This window comes from Procambarus clarkii, chromosome 1, assembly GCF_040958095.1.
Source record: "Procambarus clarkii isolate CNS0578487 chromosome 1, FALCON_Pclarkii_2.0, whole genome shotgun sequence".
Taxonomy (NCBI): Eukaryota; Metazoa; Arthropoda; class Malacostraca; order Decapoda; family Cambaridae; genus Procambarus; species Procambarus clarkii.
Window position 1 is genome coordinate 44634855 of NC_091150.1, and position 22950 is coordinate 44657804.

At 44.4% G+C, this 22950-nt stretch overlaps 2 protein-coding genes across 2 annotated transcripts in view; one reads left to right on the forward strand and one right to left on the reverse strand.

The window, feature by feature from the left end:
- LOC123745457 (hemicentin-2) overlaps positions 1-4573 on the forward strand; it is a 209460-nt gene extending 204887 nt beyond the window's left edge. The window contains exon 15 of the mRNA XM_069302653.1: positions 141-4573. The gene's annotated coding sequence lies outside the window, so the exon portion shown is untranslated. The remainder of the gene's footprint in view (positions 1-140) is intronic.
- A 349-nt stretch (positions 4574-4922) lies between these two features.
- Positions 4923-5723, reverse strand: LOC138363141 (probable serine/threonine-protein kinase clkA). The gene has a single exon (XM_069322136.1). The coding sequence runs from the start codon at positions 5721-5723 to the stop codon at positions 4923-4925; it is 801 nt and encodes a 266-aa protein (XP_069178237.1).
- Positions 5724-22950: the final 17227 nt, after the last annotated feature.

Genomic DNA, 22950 nt, shown 5'->3' on the forward strand with positions numbered 1-22950 from the left:
GAGTTCGAATCCTGCTCATGGCTCCTACTGATTTTATGAGATATATCACGTTAACGTGATTTCATTGTGCATATGAGAAGACTATGATAATACAAGAAATAGCTTGCAACTTTAATGTATTTATTTATTTATTTTTTCAGATAACGAATTTGGTGGCGTTCAAAAACAGCTGGGAAAGTCCAGATTAACAATGGGGAGAATGCATAAGGAGGCGACTTCTCCATCATTCTGGCCAGAGAGCGTGACCTTACCAGATGAAGTGATCTAGCCAGAGAGCGTGACTTTGCCAGAGCGTTTGACCTTGCCAGAAAGAGTGACCTTGCCAGAGAGAGTGACCTTGCCAGAGAGAGTGACCTTGCCAGAGAGCGTGACCTTGCCAGAGAGAGTGACCTTGCCAGAGAGAGTGACCTGGCCAGAGAGAGTGACCTTGCCAGAGTGCGTGACCTTACCAGAGAGCGTGACCTTGCCAGAGAGAGTGACCTTGCCAGAGTGCGTGACCTTACCAGAGAGCGTGACCTTGCCAGAGAGAGTGACCTTGCCAGAGAGCGTGATCTTACCAGAGAGCGTGACCTTACCAGAGAGAGTGACCTTGCCAGAGAGAGTGACCGTGCCAGAGTGCGTGACCTTACCAGAGAGCGTGACCTTACCAGAGAGCGTGACCTTACCAGGGAGCGTGACCTTACCAGAGTGCGTGACCTTACCAGGGAGCGTGACCTTACCAGGGAACGTGACCTTACCAGGGAACGTGACCTTGCCAGAGTGCGTGACCTTGCCAGAGCGTGTGACCTTGCCAGAGTGCGTGACCTTGCCAGAGCGTGTGACCTTGCCAGAGTGCGTGACCTTACCAGAGAGTGACCTTGCCAGAGTGTGTGACCTTGCCAGAGAGAGTGACCTTGCCAGAGTGCGTGACCTTGCCAGAGTGCGTGACCTTGCCAGAGAGAATGACCTTGCCAGAGAGCTTGACCTTATCAGAGTGCGTGACCTTGCCAGAGCGTGTGACCTTGCCAGAGCGTGTGACCTTGCCAAAGCGTGTGACCTTGCCAGAGTGTGTGACCTTGCCAGAAAGAGTGACCTTGCCAGAAAGCGTGACCTTGCCAGAGAGCGTTACCTTGCCAGAGAGCGTGACCTTGCCAGAGTGCGTGACCTTGCCAGAGAGAGTGACCTTACCAGAGTGCATGACCTTGCCAAAGTGGGTGACCTTGCCATTGTTATCAGGATGTTCAGCAAATAATTTCGGTATGAGTGAGGAGGAGGAACGTGAGGGGCCCTCAAGTGGAAACCTTGGCCTGCCAAGGCCAAGGTTTGGCTTGGATTTGTATGTCAGCACACACGCACGTGTACACACACACACACACACACACACACACACACACACACACACACACTCACACACACTCTCTCTAGCTAGCAAAAATTATGAGGAGGATTAAGACAAAGGAAGATAATATGATGTTACAAGATGACCTAGACAAACTGAAGGAATGGTCCATCAAATGGCTACTAAAGTTCAACCCTAGTAAATGTAAGGTAAGAAAACTAGGCGGAGGAGATAGGAGGCCAGACACTAGACACCGAATGGGAGATGAAGTCCTTCGCGAAACGGGCAGAGAAAGATCTAGGAGTTGATATCACGCAAAACCTGTCTCCTGAAGCCCACATAAAAAGAATAACGTCTGCGGCGTATGCGAGGCTGGCTAATATCAAAACTGTCTACAAACACCTGTGTAAGGAATCTTTCAGAACCTTGTATACCACATATGTAATACCAATCCTGGAGTATGCGGCCCCAGCATAGAGCCCGTATCTTGTCAAGCACAAGGCGAGGCTGGAAAAAGTTCACAAGTATGCCACTAGGCTAGTCTCAGAACTAAGAGGCATGAGTTTCGAGAAAAGGCTGAGTAAACTGCCCCTCGCGTCGCTGGAAGACAGAAGATCTCGTGGAGACATGATTACCTCATACAAAATTCAAAATGGGGGCAGCCCTCGCTGCCCCCAGTCACTAAGCAATAGAAGACAGCAAGTCACTTCGTGGGGGGTGAGGTCTCAGACTGGGCAGACGTCACTAGTAGAGTCCCACAGGGTTCAGTCCTTGTACCAATCCTGGTTCTGATATAGATAAACGATCTCCCATGGGGAAAAGAGAGAATCTCCCATCCTCTCAATGTTTGCTGATGATGAAAAAATGATGTGGAAGAATAAGACCGAGGAAGATAGCAGGAGACTACAAGATGACCGGCACACAGTGTAGGAAAGGTCCAACAAACGACAACTAAAGTTTAACTCAAGTAAATGAACAGTAATGAAGCTTGGTGGAGGGAACAGGAGGCCAGACACTGGATACCGAAATCCTCCACGAAACAGAGAGAAAGATCTAGGAGTTGATATAACACCGAACATGTCTCTTTAAGCCCACATCAGAAGGATATCATTAGTAGCATATGCGAGGCTGGCTAACATCAGAAATGCCTTTAGAAATTTATGTCAGGAATCATTTAGACCCTTGTGTATCACATTTGTAAGGCCAATCGTGAAGTATGCAGCTTCAGCATCGGGTCCATGCCTTGTCCAGCGAAGACGAACATGGAGAAAGTTCAAAGGTACTTAACTAAAGGTACTTAACTAAAGGTACTTAACTAAACAATTTCCAGGAGTAAAAGATATGAGTTACGAGGAAAGGCAGCGTGAATTGCTCTTCACGACGCTGTAAGACACAAGAGCTCTGGAAGACATGATTATCACATACAAAGTACTCAGGGAAACCGACAGGGTTATCTTGAGGTTATCTTGAGATGATTTCGGGGCTTCAGTGTCCCCGCGGCCCGGTCCTCGACCAGGCCTCCACCCCCAGGAAGCAGCCCGTGACAGCTGACTAACTCCCAGGTACCTATTTACTGGTAGGTAACAGGGGCATTCAGGGTGAAAGAAACTTTGCCCATTTGTTTCTGCCTCGTGCGGGAATCGAACCCGCGCCACAGAATTACGAGTCCTGCGCGCTATCCACCAGGCTACGAGGCCCCTTATCTACGAGGGTAGATAAAGATATTATTTAACACGGGTGATACTCGAACAAGGGGACACATGAAAACTGAGTACCCAAATAATTTACAGTGACATTAGAAAGACGTTTTTCAGTGTCTGAGTAGTTAATAAATGAAATGCATTAGGCAGTGATGTGATGGAGGTTGAGTCCTTACATAGTTTCAAATGTAGATATAAAAGAGCCCAGTAGGCTCAAGAATCTATACACCAGTTGGTTGACAGTTGAGAGGTGGAACTAAAGAACTGAAGCTCAACCCCCGGAAGCACAACTAGGTAAATACACACATACACACACACACACACACATTCCTGTGTGTGTGTGTGTGTGTGTGTGTGTGTGTGTGTGTGTGTGTGTGTGTGTGTGTGTGTGTTGTAGTTGTACTCACAACTAGGTGAGTACACACTTTCCTCTATATGTTTGCCGATGATACATAAATTATGAGGATTAGGACGCAAGAAGAAAGCCCACTGAAAGAATTATCCAATAACTGAACACTTGACTTTAACTCCAGTAAGTGGAAGATGATGAAACAAGGTGTATGAGAAGGCCGAACTCAAGGTGTCATATGAGAGATAAAATACTTCAAGACTAGAGTAGAGAGAAGGATCTAGGATATCATACCGAAACTGCTTCCTGAAGCCCACATCAAAACGTTATCATCAGCGGCATATGCGAGGCCGGCCAACATAAGAACTGCTTATAGTAATTTGTGTAAGGAATCATTCACAACTCAGTATATCACATATGTCAGACCAATTCTCGAGTATTGAGAAGTATATGTCGGACGCAGACGCCAGACCCACACACTCACAGACATTAATAACCTCACATCCAACACACTCACAGACATTAATAACCTCACATCTCACACACTCACAGACATTAATAACCTCACATCTCACTCACAGACATTAATAACCTCACATCTCACTCACAGACATTAATAACCTCACATCTCACACACTCACAGACATTAATAACCTCACATCTCACACACTCACAGACATTAATAACCTCACATCTCACACACAGACATTAATAACCTCACATCTCACTCACAGACATTAATAACCTCACATCTCACTCACAGACATTAATAACCTCACATCTCACACACTCACAGACATTAATAACCTCACATCTCACACACAGATATTAATAACCTCACATCTCACTCACAGACATTAATAACCTCACATCTCACACACTCACAGACATTAATAACCTCACATCTCACACACTCACAGACATTTATAACCTCACATCTCACATAAAATTTACACCCACACTCAAAAATCATAGTCGACATAGCGACTATGGAGACTAAATACAAAAAAGTGACCTATAGCACCCCATAAAAGTCCTATTTTCTACTACTAAACCCTGTCCGGACTCCGGACTATAAACCAAACAAAATAATCACGATATTCCTGTACATTTCGGAGGGTTTCTATAATGCCTATAATCTAACTTGATTCTTTTTTCTCAAAATTATACGATTTTATATTTTCTGAAATAAAGATTCTTGTTATATCTTGCTTTTTATTTCATCTTTGAAAACTGGACAGAGGCTAGGATAGCAGGACTCTATACAGAGTCTTGTATTGCTGGACCCTCATACAGAGTCTTGTATAGCTGGACCTCTCATACAGAGTCTTGTATAGCTGGACCCTCATACAGAGTCTTGTATAGCTGGACCTCTCATACAGAGTCTTGTATAGCTGGACCCTCATACAGAGTCTTGTATAGCTGGACCCTCATACAGAAGTCTTGTATAGCTGGACCCTCATACAGAAGTCTTGTATAGCTGGACCTCTCATACAGAGTCTTGTATAGCTGGACCCTCATACAGAGTCTTATATTGCAGAGGGTCCAGCAGATTTCAGAGGGTTGCATTATTGTTGTAGAGGGTGTTGTTATTATTGTTGTAGAGGGTGTTGTTATTATTGTTGTAGAGGGTGTTGCTATTATTGTTGTAGAGGGTGTTGTTATTATTGTTGTAGAGGGTGTTGTTATTATTGTTGTAGAGGGTGTTGTTATTATTGTTGTAGAGGGTGTTGCTATTATTGTTGTAGAGGGTGTTGTTATTATTGTTGTAGAGGGTGTTGCTATTATTGTTGTAGAGGGTGTTGTTATTATTGTTGTAGAGGGTGTTGTTATTATTGTTGTAGAGGGTGTTGTTATTATTGTTGTAGAGGGTGTTGCTATTATTGTTGTAGAGGGTGTTGTTATTATTGTTGTAGAGGGTGTTGTTATTATTGTTGTAGAGGGTGTTGTTATTATTGTTGTAGAGGGTGTTGCTATTATTGTTGTAGAGGGTGTTGTTATTATTGTTGTAGAGGGTGTTGCTATTATTGTTGTAGAGGGTGTTGTTATTATTGTTGTAGAGGGTGTTGTTATTATTGTTGTAGAGGGTGTTGCTATTATTGTTGTAGAGGGTGTTGCTATTATTGTTGTAGAGGGTGTTGTTATTATTGTTGTAGAGGGTGTTGTTATTATTGTTGTAGAGGGTGTTGCTATTATTGTTGTAGAGGGTGTTGCTATTATTGTTGTAGAGGGTGTTGTTATTATTGTTGTAGAGGGTGTTGTTATTATTGTTGTAGAGGGTGTTGTTATTATTGTTGTAGAGGGTGTTGTAACAACACCATGGAACACACTCGCCCACATATTCACGGAAAAACATTTCCCTTGCTTAAACGTCTATATTGGGAACAGGAGCGACTAGGTACTCTGACAAATTTGCCCCATAGAATGAATACATCCTAAGGTTTCAGCATCCAACGGATTCTATTTTCTAAGAACTGCAGGTGAATGCTGTTTTTTTTTTTTGTATCACATATTAGGTGATTGGGAATTAGACGATATTGCTCATAGTAGAACATGGGAAATATATCCCCCCCACAGTCTCCAGTTATCAGAAATCTTCACATTGGGAATGTTCTTATTGCTCTTGGGGAAATTATTCGTCCAACAGGGATGTCATTATTCTGTGAGCCAGGCCATTATCTCCTCCATCATCAGTTACACGACCAAGGCTCATGGCTGGGTCTACTTGTGTCACGCACACACAATGTTTTGTAATATCAGGTAACCCTGGTATTACAAAACTTTCACTTTCACTTTCTGGTTTCACTTTCTCGGTAAACTTTCCAACAATTAATGAGCAAATAAGTAGTTATTAAAGAAGGTGCCAAACCAGGAAGACTCTGTGCCACCGTCTAAGTCACAAAGTATTCTAAAAGCACTAATTATCATTCAAGATGCCAACACGAGAACAGAAGGACATCAGACGAACGTTACCAAAGGTACCGGTATCACCAAGGTTGCTAGCGAGAGACAAGCGACCTCTAGGGACATCAGGAAAGCATAACACTAACATATTGAGCATGAGGGCACTCGACCAGGAGGTGCAAGACTAAGCGGGAGAGCATGGGACTAAAGGGCGCACGACGTGATTCCAGTAAATGGCCACAAGTCGGGCGAGTGTGACTGATACACAACCCAGCCAGAGCCGTCTCCTAACTCTTATTACAGTGGCAGGAAGAAGGCCAAGGGGAAAGGTCATACCTAAGAGCACGTAGGTTATTACCTGAAAAGGCAGCCCAGCGACCCTGACACCAGGTGTGGATAACAACATGATTGACCAGGTAGAAATTTGATTAGGGAACCGCTTTCTGGGAAATATTACAAGTACGGATCCTTTAATGGTGGCGTCTGCGTGTTCATTCAAGGAAACCCCAATATGGCTGGGAACCCAGCAAAATTCTATTGTCTTTTACCTGCTAAAAATAGGAAACCGTCAGTACTGGAATTCGGCTCCAACAAGATGCATAGGGTTAAAAGACTCCGGAGCCAAGAGGAGTCTTCTCCTCTTGGCTCCGAGTCCTCCAAGTCTTCCAAAATATCTGTCATGCTGTAACACTTGTGAAAACCAAATTAGGAAGGGAGAGGCAGCCATGATATTCCACGAGACGAACGTTAATCATGATTTCAAAGGGTTTGTAAATGCACCTCGTTAAGGTAATGGGTCTCAAATCCTTAAGAGAAATCCCCGAAGTACCAGGCTTCCTAACAGGAAGAACAATAGCCCACGAGCCAGTCATCAGGGACATAAGACGTCCATAAATCATTAAAGATAGGTAGCAGATACTGCAAGGAGCACAGAGGGAGATGACGGAGCATCTCATAGTAAACACTGTCAGAGCCCGCCGCCGTAGATTTGTACAGGAAGAAGGCGGACTGGAGTTTGGGAAGGGTGAAAAGATCATTATAGGAGAGATGGAGGTGACTGTTGAAATCTAAAAAGTGAGATTGATGAATGGTTTCCAAGTGAGGAATGAAGGAGGAAGATGAGTACTGAGGCTAACAGATGAGAAATGGGAACCTAGTTCTTTCGCTACCAGCACCGGATCTGCCACTACCGAACCAAGTAGGTTAAGAACGGACAAGTTCTTCTTGTCTGTGGGGGGGGGGGTCAACAGTGATTGTGGACACATAAGACCTCCAACACTCACGCTTAGTCATACGGACAGCCACACGTACAACCCTATGGACAGCTCTACGGGCCTTTCTAAACAAAATAAAATATATGAATTCCAGCGAAGGCTCCTCTTCCAGGCTGCATGCTTACAGCACACAGCCCGAGCATAGTCTGCATTCCACCAAGGGACACATCTCTGTGTACAATGGGAGACATAGTGGAAGACAAAGAGGAGAGCAGAGTTCAGTGTGGCATTACGAAAAAGGAGGAGGGAGCATGGGAGAGACACACCAGATGGGTAGGGAAGAGCAGCATGGACAGCAAAGTTATCGCTGTCCACCTTTCAAACCGCCACTGGTGGCGAGAGGGAGGAGGACGGAAGGAAAAAAGGAAATGAGGATGGGAAAGTGGTCACTGTTATGGAAGTCATTAATAACTCTCCATGCCAGGTCCAAATAAATGGAGGAGGAGCAGAGAGGACGGTCATACAAGAGAGAGAGTGCGAGTGCGAGAGTCAACATGAAATAGTTCGCCGGAATTCAGGAGGGATAAAGGAGAAGAAAAGACCAAAAGTTCCAGAAGAAGGCCTCAAGAATTAGTATGGACATCGCCCCAGAGAGCGTCAATACACTTAATATCTCTCAAGAGGAAGACAGGTTGTGGCAGCGAGTCACAAGGTGCTTGAGGTCACGAGGAGATATCGGAACATGAAGAGAGATATACACGGAACATATGGAATACCATTTCCTTACAAATATACTAGTGGCGGTACAAGGAACATTTGACTGAAAGAGAAGAGGAAATAAGGAACATCGTTTCGGATCAAAAGAGCAGTAGAAGTAGGGTTATTGGAAGAAGATGGAGGCGAGGAGAGAAAGGAAGAAACAGGGATCTCACCAGGATAAGTGCCAAGCATCACGTCCTGAAGACAAAGACGTTAAACCGCAAAACCAGAAGACTCGGCTCACCGAAATTGGTATGAAAGCCACGGACACCCCCCTGGATATCCCCCCCCCCCCCTCCTGGAGGACAAACACGGGACGGTACATATATGATGAGAACACAGGGAAGAAAAAGAGATAAATTTAAATGCACACAACTAGGAAGGGTCAAAATCAGGATCGAGATCGGGATCACAGCAATAAGGGTTAAGGAGCATGGGGGCAAACGCAGCAGAGATGCTGGTGTAGAGAGCAGCATGGGCAGGAGCACACACCAGTCGATAGCATCCGGTGAGTGTGAAGACCGTGGAGAGACGGTGGTCCAGAGGGGCTGGCAGGGGAGGGGGTGGCCCAGAGAGGCTCGCCGGGGACAGGGTGGCCCAGAGAGGCTGGCCGGAGACAGGGTGGCCCAGAAGGGCTGGCCGGGGACAGGGTGGCCCAGAGAGGCTGGCCGGGGACAGGGTGGCCCAGAGAGGCTGGCCGGAGACAGGGTGGCCCAGAGGGGCTGGCCGGTGACAGGGTGGCCCAGAGAGGCTGGCCGGGGACAGGGTGGCCCAGAGAGGCTGGCCGGTGAGGACAGTAACAACAGAACACTCTGGGGGAGAGGCAGCATCAGAGGACTGGAAGAAGGACAACGGCACAAGGTACAGAGGGGTCAGAAGGATGCATCATAAAGACGGGAGGAGCTGCGAAGGAACTTATTATTATTAACATCTTTATTGACAAAATTAATTACAATTTTGCCTAATCTGAGGATTTTGATAGTCTTATTAAATTGAGGTTAATGCTAGTATTCACTGTCACGCAGGACAGAGGGTCATACATAAGACAATAGGTCTAAACTGTAGGCTGAAGCACATATATATCACGGTTACAATCAATGTTTTAATGTGTGGATATGTGACAACAACTTTCTATTGTGCACTGCCACACAAGGGCAGGGATGGGAACGAGAACGGGAAGAACTAGAGCCGTCTTACCCGCCGGGAAGGTGGAGCCCGGGCTGCGTCTCTCACTAACACACACAGAACGGTGGCAATAAGATACTCCGAGAGCGCCACAGTCGTCTCAGACGAGGAAGAAGAAGAAGGAGAGAGGGCAACATGAGAACAGACAGGCGAAGGGTGCAAAATCCGCCTCGGCGGTCTCATGCAGGGATCAAGTTCGAGTACGTTCATTGAAACAATAAGATACATCTCAAAAGGATAGAGCAGCTTAGGCTATTTCTATCCTCCTCTACTTCAGGTCCCTCAAGGAGCGCACAAATCCTGTGTGTACAACTCCACAAAACACAGCATACAACTCCACAAAACACAGTATACAACTCCACAAAACACAGCATACAACTCCACAAAACACAGTATACAACTCCACAAAACACAGCATACAACTCCACAAAACACAGTATACAACTCCCCAAAACACAGTATACTACTCCACAAAACACAGTATACAACTCCACAAAACACAGTATACAACTCCACAAAACACAGTACACAACTCCACAAATCACAGTATACAACTCATATTTTACATTACACTTAAAATACTCAACACTGCATTTTTACACACTAATACATAGTGGTCTACGGTGTAGGGGTGCAGCATACTACATAATTTACACTCCTTATCTTTTTCACTGACATTAACACGTGCTGGCGAGGACAGGAAGACATCAACACGTGCTGGCGAGGACAGGAAGACATCAACACGTGCTGGTGAGGACAGGAACACATCAACACGTGCTGGCGAGGACAGGAAGGCATCAACACGTGCTGGCGAGGACAGGAAGGCATCAACACGTGCTGGCGAGGACAGGAAGGCATCAACACGTGCTGGCGAGGACAGGAAGACAGGGGAGAGGACTAAGAAGAATGACAGGGCTGAGAGCCAGACGGGCTTACGTCGGGTAAAGATGGAAGGGGCGGAATTGCGACAGGAAAGCGACAAGCAAAGGGAACCTGGAGGCGACGGGAGAGGAAACACTTAGTCAGCGGCACGGGAGGGAGAGGTAAAGACTTGGGCAGAAGAGCAGGAAAAGCTTGTGGATATATTGGGGTCGAAAGCAAGAAAACTATTGAGGACAAGAATAGGAGGAGGAGGAGGAGGAAGATGAGGAAGGGATGACGACGCTTCGGTCCGTCCTGGACCATTCTCAAGCCGATTGTGAGAATCGTCTTGAGAATGGTCCAGGACTGACCGAAAAGTCGTCGTCCCTTCACCTTCTAGTGTGTGGTCTGGTCAACATACTTCAGCCACGTTATTGTGACTCCTCGCCTACAGGAAGAGGAGGAGTTCCAACTTCCAAAAGAATTTCCAAGACCTCCTGCAGAGGCGCAGGGAAGGGCTGTAGAGAGCACCTGGCACCAGTCACCGAGGACGGGAGAGTTCTACCATCAACGGGAGACTGCACCAACTACCACTGGGGGATGACGGCACGACGGGAGCCCCAGTAAATGTGTCAACAGGAAGTACAGGACGATCCTGAGCTTCAAGAATATATTTAATATCCTTCTGGCAATCCCTGAGGTCTCTATCCCCCGTCTCAACATGGGGTGGAAGATGGATGGTGCCGATGCTGGAAGCAAGATGTTCTTTCAGACCCCCAACTGAGGCCTCACCAAGGCGCGCGGCAGCCTCCTGAGAGGAGGGCTTCCAACCTGTGGGTGCCAGGCCGGGAATTATGGTGTTGTTATCAGCATAGCAAAAATGATGTACTTACCATATATAAGGTCTCTGGTAGACTATCATTCACCAGCTTTGGTCGTAAATCATGGCAAAAGTGTTGATAGACTGGAAACATGCAAAACAGAGCCATCAGGCTTATACTTGGCTGTCAGATAACCACCAAAGTTCAATATGCAGAAAGAACTTAATATACCTGGCATTCAAGATTGAATATTTGAAGTCAGTCTGATGATGGGACTAAAGCTTCTGCGTGATAACAAAAGCGACATTGTGTCAATAGAATTGTTATTACTCGTACGCAATGGAACTAGTGAGTCAAAATGGATTCAAGGAACAGCCACTCATAAAAATGAAGGGAGTGCACGATGTATGTAAAGATGAAAGACTACAGCCCTTCCTTCCACCCTGGCAGATAGTACCTTTAGACATCCTGACGCCTGCATCCCCCACCAAGACACTAGTCACACACACAACCCTCATGCTCAGCTTGCTGCTATATTAAGTACCCAAAAACATATACACAATCTATAAACTAAGAACATCACACAGACCATATACAGTGACGGATTACTCAGTACAGCTACAGGGAGGGCGAGAAGTGCTGTTATTGCTCATCAGCCCGATGGCAGCACAATTTAAAAGGATATAAGAGTCAGCAACAGGGCAACCAACCACCTTGCAAGTTGAACTGATAGCACTCAAAATTATTTACAACACTGCAGTAGGCAGCTTAATTATTTCAGACTCCCTTTCCTCACTACTAGCTTTAAATAGCTTACAATCAAATAATAGCGTGCTTGTCTCCGAAGCCAATCATAGATATATAAGCATACTTAATAAGAGGGTAAACATCAAAATTTTCTGGATTCCCTCTCACTTTGACCTGCAGGAACACGATAAGGTTGACGCCCTTGCTAAGGTTGCAGTATATAAAGACAATGTTGAACGGAATCTTGAGTTTTAAATAGGTCCTCTAATAGTGACATTAGGCAAGATCTCTTGGATGAATTTGAAGACAGCACAACAGAGCAAACAGGAACTAGCAGGTCCATTGTTCATCACAATGAAATGTGTCAAGTAAAACATGTGTCTGGGGGCAAGTAACACCATCAGCAGACTAACAGATGTTGTCACAGCTCGAATAACACTTGGCTACAAGTGTGTCTGGCAGTTGGGAGTGTATAGTGATCTAGATGATGTAAAGTGCAAAGTGTGTGGAAAGAGACAAGGACACACACTCGAGCATTATATCTTAGACAGTGATACAAATGAGTCATTAAGAGATAAATCTAAACTCACGCTGCATGAAATGACAAACCATCTCATCACAAATGATAAAATACCTGAAGTCCTTGCACAATAACCATGTTTCACTTCCCGTAGATAAATGACGTACAAGATTAAGGAACAAGTAGTGTATTGTGATGAATAATAATAATAATAACAAACATCAGTTTTCCTGTAACCCTGTAACACCTCCATAACTCAAACAATTATGTATTAACAAAATAACGTACCAATAATATATAATAATTAACTGTAAATACATTGCTATTGAAATGGAACAATCTGTAACTAGCCGACATTATAATTATAAGGTGTGTGCAGGATAGATGTAATTGTTAATGTAATTATGTCCGTTAAGGTCAGATTAAGCCTTTTGTGCCATCTGTAATCCCCATTTTTTGCCCTACTGCTCACAGGATGAGTATGGGGTGCACAATAAACTACTGCTCACAGGATGAGTATGGGGTGCACAATAAACTACTGCTCACAGGATGAGTATGGGGTGCACAATAAACTACTGCTCACAGGATGAGTATGGGGTGCACAATAAACTACTGCTCACAGGATGAGTATGGGGTGCACAATAAACTACTGCTCACAGGATGAGTATGGGGTGCACAATAAACTAGCCGCCTTCGAAGGCAACAATCGAATGGATCCGGACATCCACAGAATCAATAAGATGTTTATGTGTGATTAAATCATCAGGGCGGGAATGGTCAGGGCGGGAATAGTTAGGGCGGGAATAGTCAGGGCGGGAATAGTTAGGGCGGGAATGGTCAGGGCGGGAATAGTCAGGGCGGGAATAGTTAGGGCGGAAATAGTCAGGGCGGAAATAGTCAGGGTTGGAATAGTCAGGGTGAGATGAACCAAAGTATTAGGGTAAGTAGCGTGGCCAAAACAGGTCTTGTAAGGAGGTATCAGGTGCAGGTAATGTAGGTGTGTTCGATGGTAGGAACGACGCCGTGATCCACCTGGGAAAATAAAATAATTATATCCATCCGAATTAATTAATTGACCATTAATACGGGTGGATCTAACCCGTGTTCGAGAGCCTCGTTATGCTGTACCTGGATTATCTGCCCGCTCCTGTACTAACCTCAGAGACTCCAGTTTAATATATCTCTCCCCGGGCGGCCGGTGATCTTCTGTCTCGCTAACATTAACCTAAACATTTTAAATATATGAAGGCGATGAGTCACAATAACGTGACTAAAGTATGTTGACCAGACTACACAATAGAAGGTGAAGGGACGACGACGTTTCGGTCCGTCCTGGACCATTCTCAAGTCGATTGTGACAATCGACTTGAGAATGGTCCAGGACGGACCGAAACGTCATCATCCCTTCACCTTCTAGTGTGTGGTCTGGTCAACATTTTAAATATATACTTAAAGCCTATAATTTCACACCTTTTTCCATCATGTTTTAACTCCAGTCTTACCCACGCCACCCGTGGTCCCACTGGTTGAGGCTCCTTACCGAGCCTTGAACCACGACCCGTCTTTATCCAGCGGTTCTACACTTTGATTGTCATAATAAACAATCTGAATTTGTCTATTACGACACATTATGTGTCATAATGGACACAGAGACACATAATACCATTATGTGTCATAATGGACACAGAGACACATAATACCATTATGTGTCATAATGGACACAGAGACACATAATACCATTATGTGTCATAATGGACACAGAGACACATAATACCATTATGTGTCTCTGGAACATGTTCACAGCTGCTTTGTCTACACTTAGTCTTATAACATTGTCTCTTGTTTGTTAGGAATTAATACACCTATTGACCAAACAAATTAACAGGTCGGTCGGTCAACAGGTGTTTACGTAGAGTCCTGTGCTGGTCCTCTCTTCACCTGACAGCCAACCACTTGAGCTGGACGGTAGAGCGACAGTCTCGCTTCATGCAGGTCGGCGTTCAATCCCCGACCGTACAAGTGGTTGGGCACCATTCCTTTCCCCTCGTCCTATCCCAAATCCTTATCCCGACCCCTTCCAAGTGCTATATAGTGGTAATAGCTTGGCATTTTTCCCTAATATTTCCCGCCCACCGCCTGACCTCCCTACACTGGCCTCCGGTTCAGACCTCCACCAAAACTGACCGGCCAGTTCACTACCGGTTCGCTAGGGAGCTTGACACACTTGCCGGGTGTACTTCAACCGGCAAGTACACCTACTCCCACCCAGTACACAGCAGTACTGTACCCCAGGTATCCATCACCCAGGGGCCCCTTTTCTTCATACAACTACAGTTCCCAGGACAGGAGGCTTGTCGACCCAAGTCTCCCGGGATAAACCCAGCTTACACTTACACTCGTGACCAGAGACAGTGTATCTCTGCTGAGGTCACCCGGAAGGTCCTCCTCGACCCCACAACACTTGCCTTTCTCTATGAAGTGACAGAGTTATCCGACTCTTCTTAAGCTGCGAGTAATTACCAGACATCATAATATGGCAGCACTGGAAGCAGAAGGAAGTTGTTACGTACCTCAAAGATTGGTGGATTTCTCTCCCACGATGAGCTGTTAATTATTTACCTGAAATGACATGAGAATTAATTATTTCTATTTTTGTTCCCTTTGTTATGCATTAAACTCCTCATATACCTCATGAATAGTAATACATTAATCGACATAAGTAAGCAACGCAGGTGACGGTGACGCTTGAGCATCGAGGAGTTGCTTACCTTAGCCTGGAGGTGGCGGAGGCTGGAGTACCAGGTCTGGCGAGGTCAGGGCGGGTCAAGTGGGGGACCCAGCACTGCTAGCGACACCCTCACACACACAAGACACACAGCAAGTCGACGTAATATTTCATCACAAGAGTAACACCGCATCAAGAATTATAAGTACCGACACGCAAGTAGTTTTTGCAACAGCAGTTAAGGATTGTCTTCGTCTAATATTTGCTGTAAAACACTAAACAATCACTTAACAACACTTGGCCAGTGCAGCAGAAGCGACGGTTTCTGCCCTCATGTCCGACTCATTCCTCACAGATACACACTATAGACCTCACGGACCTTACTAAGCTAATAATGTATACTTCAATGTATACATCACCCGCATCACTATACAACACAAAGTTACACTTCACATCCAGCAGCAACTGGTCACAAGGCGCCAACAATTTGTTATTGTTACAGTATCCTGTCACTTGAACTCTCAAGAACTGACTGCTAACATCACTTTATATTTTCCAGCACCAGTGTTAGTAGGTCTGTCTCTTGCCACACACCTGACACTCCCCAGTACATCTGTCTCCCGCTACACACGTGACACTCCCCAGTACATCTGTTTCCCGCCACACACGTGACACTCTCCCCAGTACACCTGTCTCCCGCCACACACAACACTATACTGAACTGACGCTTCGAAGTACTGGGATCACAAGGTCGTTTTTCCTGTTTCGAATGAACCCGCTCAAAGTCAGGTGTTTCATCACAGATCAGCTTGAAAACATAAATCTGCTTTCTTCAGCTCAAGCTGTAAGTTAAATACTAATATATGTAGATTACAAAAACAGTCAGTATATGACTTATAAGTTGTGAACCCGACGGCGTTTGTTTTGCTGATGAGCTGTGAAAACATTGTTCGAATGTTTCGTTCACTTCCTTTGTTCGAAGTGCATGTCTCGTTAAGCAGCCCGTACTCATAAACAAAGGCCAAAGTCCATTCCTTGCATCCGCCAAACCCTAACCTGTTTATGAGTGAAAAACGGTTTACACACGACTCACAACTGATGACGTCCGAACACTTCCGGAACAAGTGTTTCGCTGACGACTTTTGTTTGAACCACAACGCTGTAAATGCTTCACCCACGTACTACAAATACAAATAATCGCCAACAGAACCTAAACAAACTGAATGTATGTTTCATAAAATTCCGGTTTTTTGAATGAACAGCAAGTTAAAATATATATGAATGCGTCTCTGGGGGGTCGACCGCTGGATGGAATGTAATTCTGCGCACGGGTTGTGTTATGGACTTAAAGCTCATTAATCCAGCATCCAAACCCCCTGTTTATGAATGTAAAACACTTAACACATTATAATATAATATTTTTTATATATATGAGAAACCTTCAGTTTGCAGTATACACCACACTAAGCTTGCTGGTCCCGTCTTGGGGTCTCGACTCTCAAGCTCACTACCTTATATGGGTTAGTAAATGCTCCGCCCTCGTACCGTAGATACATATATACCCAAAGCACCTAACCTAGCCTATTATGGGCCTAATTATGCACACAATTTAAACAAAATATATATATTAATTTTTATTCTCTAAAAGATCGTTTTTAGCTACATTTTCGGCCAATAATCCCTTGCTGTTTGGGATATATAAATTGATTTGTAATACTGCTGACTGGGGTCCATGAATCGTTATGAATTCCGTATTTATATTCCATGGAATATGCTGAATATAATATTAGATTATAAATAAATATTTGAAATATATTTATGTCGTAAATGTCTGTTTATGTCTGCGTATTTATGTATATATGTCTGTTTATGTCGTAAACATTATGTTCCACAATACGTCATGTTTACTAATATAAAACATTTTATTTAGCGTACCTGGGGATGTATAGCAAGAAGCCTTTTTATGTAAATAACTGTAAATGACGTCAATTACGAATGAATTGGCAGTAAATGTTTCAAACATTATAATTTGTCAAAGAGTTGCTATATTCTGTTTTCTGGTTTATGCTTTACGTACTTTTGTCATTAGTTTTTGTTTCATTATACATTTATATAGATGTTTATACACTCATAAACACGCTTTTACACCCGTAAATTAAATTTGTAAATGCCAAGAATGTTGATGTTTAAGATTCGGAAGATTGGTCATATCCAACTTTTTGACATGAAGGAAATGTTAGAAGTTATAAGAGAGAGAGAGAGAGAGAGAGAGAGAGAGAGAGAGAGAGAGAGAGAGAGAGAGAGAGAGAGAGAGAGAGAGAGAGAGAGAGAGAGAGAGAGAGAGAGAGAGAGAGAGAGAGAGAGAGAGAGAGAGAGAGAGAGAGAGAGAGAGAGAGAGAGAGAGAGAGAGAGAGAGGTATGAATTAGTTAAGGAAATTACTAGCTAACATATGTTAGTGTATTATTTGCAGGTAAAATGCATTTGAATTCACAATTGATCAATGAATCACACTACATGACTCTACTCTATACATCATTTAGCAGATTTATTATATTTTAATTCGTGATCTCAATATATTAATTTCAGTGTTTTTTCGGTCTACTTTACCGATAGCCGCATTTTCTCATTACAGAATCATTCATATTCCGTTTTAAGATTTTCAGTCATGAATACCTGAATGTCTCATAAGAAATAACTTACATGGAACATCTAACTTGAAATCTGACTTCCCTCAGGCAATTACGCCACTGCCTCTTGCACACTATTACCTGGGTTCTCAATGTTGCAAATAATCTCTTATCATATTTATTAGTGTGTTGGTAAAGAGAGATCAGAAACCTTTCCTCTAGTGTGTGTAGCATGAGAAGGCTGTGCTGATGTATATAAAGGTTGGCTGTGCTGATGTATATAAAGGTTGGCTGTGCTGATGTATATAAAGGTTGGCTGTGCTGATGTATATAAAGGTTGGCTGTGCTGATGTATATAAAGGTTGGCTGTGCTAATGTATGTAAAGCATTTCCATACCAGTGGCTTAATAATAGAAGTTTATGTATACCTTGTTTTGGTCTTGGAATTAGGTATTAGAATAGTTGTAAGCAAGGTAAGTTATTAGTGCTGAAAATGCGGCAATTGCCTGAATATACTTGATAGAGGTCATATACCCTGGTCAGTATATATATATATATATATATATATATATATATATATATATATATATATATATATATATATATATATATATATATATATATATATATATTACTGGGCCCTATTCTAGGCCCAGCAAACCTTCAGATGCCAATTTCATTTTTGCTTGCTAATAAAACCGCTTAATAAATATTAAACACAAATGAGTATATTCCCAGTACAAACTCGTATTGGTATATAACAACTAGGAAATAAAATGCATAAGGAAATAAACAGTAGTTATATAATTGTGATTTTTTTTTTATTTTTTTTTGTTTATATATATACAAGAGTTCTTACATTCGTGTACAGCCACTAGCACACGTAGCGTTACAAGCAGGTCCTTACTCCTATGTTCCCCGGAATACGACCCGCCAAATCATTTAACAACCAGCTACCCATTTTACTGTTGGGTAGACAGAGGCTACAGGTAAGGAATGACGCCCAGCAAATCCTCCCCGGCCAGGATACGAACCCAGGATAAGGCGCTCGCGAAACGCCAGGCGAGTGTCTTGTCACTCCGCCTCGGGGATTAATATTAAGACAGTATAATAACAATGTATAACAATTTGTTTAAAGATCCAGTCCACGACACAAGCGACCTGGGCTTTCATTCATAAATGTTGTTTACTATTGTCACCGGAAGCAGCGCCTTGAGCGACATGCTTCCTGGGTTATAATTGATCATTCACTCCAGTTATCAGGAAAAAGAATTATGATATCAGATTACATTCATTTAAAATGTTAACAGCAAAGAAAAGTTTTCCTCAACAATATAATTCAAATATTACTTTCTCGATAATGTAAAAACAAATTGTGGTCATTCTTGCAACTCTTGACACCTTCAAAACTTGTGTTGCAAAGTTTTTCATCCCCTCCCTCCCCTCCCCCTTTACCCCCTCCCTCCCCCCCCCTTTACCCCCCCCCCTTACCCCCTCCCCCCCCTTTACCCCCTCCCCCCCCTACCCATGAGAGAGACTTTAGGCCGCGACTGTACATGAAAATTATCGAATATGTTTATAGGGTCAGTTGGAGGCTTGAATGCAGCCCGTCCTCCAAACAAAGATCCAAAAGTGATTCCATGCACCCGCCAAACCCCCTGTTTATGAATGAAAAACGTTTTACACACGACTCACAACTGCTGACGTTCGAATATATCCGGAACAAGTGCTTCACTGACGAATTTTGTTCGAATCACAACGCTATAAATGCTTCACCCACGTACTACAAATACAAATAATCGCCAACAGAACCTAAACACCTAACCTAACCTATCCTATGCCTATATATACACAATATGCTAATATATTATAATATTAATTTATACTTGAGAAAATTCCCGTTTTGAATGAACAGCATTTTAAAATTTATGAATGCGTCTGTGGGGTTGACCGCTGAATGCAATGGACTCGAGTCGAGGACGGATTGGTGTAAACCGTTTTTCACTCATGAACAGGGGGTTTAGCGGATGCATGGAATGGACTTTGGCCTTTGTTTATGAGTACAAGCCACTTAACGAGACATGCACTTCGAACAAAGGAAGTGAACGAAACATTTGAACAATGTTTTCACAGCTAATCAGCAAAACAAACGCCGTCGGGTTCACAACTTATAAGTCATATACTGACTGTTTTTGTAATCTACATAAATTAGTATTTAACTTACAGCTTGAGCTGAAGAAAGCAGATTTATGTTTTCAAGCTGATCTGTGATGAAACACCTGACTTTGAGCGGGTTCATTCGAAACAGGAAAAACGACGTTGTGATCCCAGTACTTCGAAGCGTCAGTTCAGTAGTGTTGTGTGTGGCGGGAACAGGGGGAAAGTGTCAGGTGTGTGGCGGGAGACAGATGTACTGGGGGAGAGTGTCAGGTGTGTGGCGGGGGACAGATGCACTAGGGAGAGTGTCAGGTGTGTGGCGGGAGACAGATGTACTAGGGAGAGTGTCAGGTGTGTGGCGGGAGACAGATGTACTAGGGAGAGTGTCAGGTGTGTGGCGGGAGACAGATGTACTGGGAGAGTGTCAGGTGTGTGGCGGGAGACAAATGTACTGGGGAGAGTTTCACGTTTGTGGCGGGAGACAGATGTACTGGGGGAGAGTGTCAGGTGTGTGGCGGGGGACAGATGCACTAGGGAGAGTGTCAGGTGTGTGGCGGGAGACAGATGTACTAGGGAGAGTGTCAGGTGTGTGGCGGGAGACAGATGTACTAGGGAGAGTGTCAGGTGTGTGGCGGGAGACAGATGTACTGGGAGAGTGTCAGGTGTGTGGCGGGAGACAGATGTACTGGGGAGAGTTTCACGTTTGTGGCGGGAGACAGATGTACTGGGGGAGAGTGTCAGGTGTGTGGCGGGGGACAGATGCACTAGGGAGAGTGTCAGGTGTGTGGCGGGAGACAGATGTACTAGGGAGAGTGTCAGGTGTGTGGCGGGAGACAGATGTACTGGGAGAGTGTCAGGTGTGTGGCGGGAGACAAATGTACTAGGGAGAGTGTCAGGTGTGTGGCGGGAGACAGATGTACTGGGAGAGTGTCAGGTGTGTGGCGGGAGACAGATGTACTAGGGAGAGTGTCAGGTGTGTGGCGGGAGACAGATGTACTAGGGAGAGTGTCAGGTGTGTGGCGGGAGACAGATGTACTAGGGAGAGTGTCAGGTGTGTGGCGGGAGACAGATGTACTAGGGAGAGTGTCAGGTGTGTGGCGGGAGACAGATGTACTGGGAGAGTGTCACGTGTGTGGCGGGAAACAGATGTACTGGGGAGTGTCACGTGTGTAGCGGGAGACAGATGTACTGGGGAGTGTCAGGTGTGTGGCAAGAGACAGACCTACTAACACTGGTGCTGGAAAATATAAAGTGATGTTAGCAGTCAGTTCTTGAGAGTTCAAGTGACAGGATACTGTAACAATAACAAATTGTTGGCGCCTTGTGACCAGTTGCTGCTGGATGTGAAGTGTAACTTTGTGTTGTATAGTGATGCGGGTGATGTATACATTGAAGTATACATTATTAGCTTAGTAAGGTCCGTGAGGTCCATAGTGTGTATCTGTGAGGAATGAGTCGGACATGAGGGCAGAAACCGTCGCTTCTGCTGCACTGGCCAAGTGTTGTTAAGTGATTGTTTAGTGTTTTACAGCAAATATTAGACGAAGACAATCCTTAACTGCTGTTGCAAAAACTACTTGCGTGTCGGTACTTATAATTCTTGATGCAGTGTTTCTCATGTGATGAAATATTACGTCGACTTGCTGTGTGTCTTGTGTGTGTGAGGGTGTCGCTAGCAGTGTTGGGTCCCCCACTTGACCCGCCCTGACCTCGCCAGACCTGGTACTCCAGCCTCCGCCACCTCCAGGCTAAGGTAAGCAACTCCTCGATGCTCAAGCGTCACCGTCACCTGCGCTGCTTACTTATGTCGATTAATGTATTACTATTCATGAGGTATATGAGGAGTTTAATGCATAACAAAGGGAACAAAAATAGAAATAATTAATTCTCATGTCATTTCAGGTAAATAATTAACAGCTCATCGTGGGAGAGAAATCCACCAATCTTTGAGGTACGTAACAACTTCCTTCTGCTTCCAGTGCTGCCATATTATGATGTCTGGTAATTACTCGCAGCTTAAGAAGAGTCGGATAACTCTGTCACTTCATAGAGAAAGGCAAGTGTTGTGGGGTCGAGGAGGACCTTCCGGGTGACCTCAGCAGAGATACACTGTCTCTGGTCACGAGTGTAAGTGTAAGCTGGGTTTATCCTGGGAGACTTGGGTCGACAAGCCTCCTGTCCCGGGAACTGTAGTTGTAGGAAGAAAAGGGGCCCCTGGGTGATGGATACCTGGAGTACAGTACTGCTGTGTACTGGGTGGGAGTAGGTGTACTTGCCGGTTGAAGTACACCCAGCAAGTGTGTCAAGCTTCCTAGCGAACCGGTAGTGAACTGGCCGGTCAGTTTTGGCGGAGAACTGAACCGGAGGTCAGTGTAGGGTGAGGGGAAGGGAAGGAATTATCAGGGGGAAAACGCCAAGCTATTACCACTATATAGCCCCGGGAAGGGGTCAAGATAAGGATTTGGGATGAGACAGAGGAAAGGAATGGTGCCCAACCACTTGGACGGTCGGAGATTGAACGCCGACTTGCATGAAGCGAGACTCTTTCTACCGTCCAGCCCAAGTGGTTGGTTGTCAGATGAAGAGAGGACCAGCTCAGGACTCTACGTAAACACCTGTTGACCGACCTCCTGTTAATTCAGTAAGCAGTGCAGAACCACTGGATAAAGACGGGTCGTGGTTCAGGGCTCGGTAAGGAGCCTCAACCAGTGGGACCACGGGTGGCGTGGGTAAGACTGGAGTTAAAACATGATGAAAAAAGGAAGTGACATTTTATGCTTCTAGCCTAAAACTTTAAGCTTAAAAATTTAACCTTAACTGACCGTGAGAAAGTTGAGTGGCAATTTAATTCAGAAAAATAATTAAATTGGAGAGTAATCTATGGTTAGTACACGAGAGGGCAGATAAATCCTTCGAGGTACAGCATTTGAGCAAAATCAGAGGATTCTAAGTTGCAGGATTATAGATCAGTGTGTAAAGGAGGACTATAGACAGCCTAGCGTGTGTGAGGATGAGAGTAGAGTTCTATTAGTTTTAAATGCCAGAGAATGCGATATTTTTTT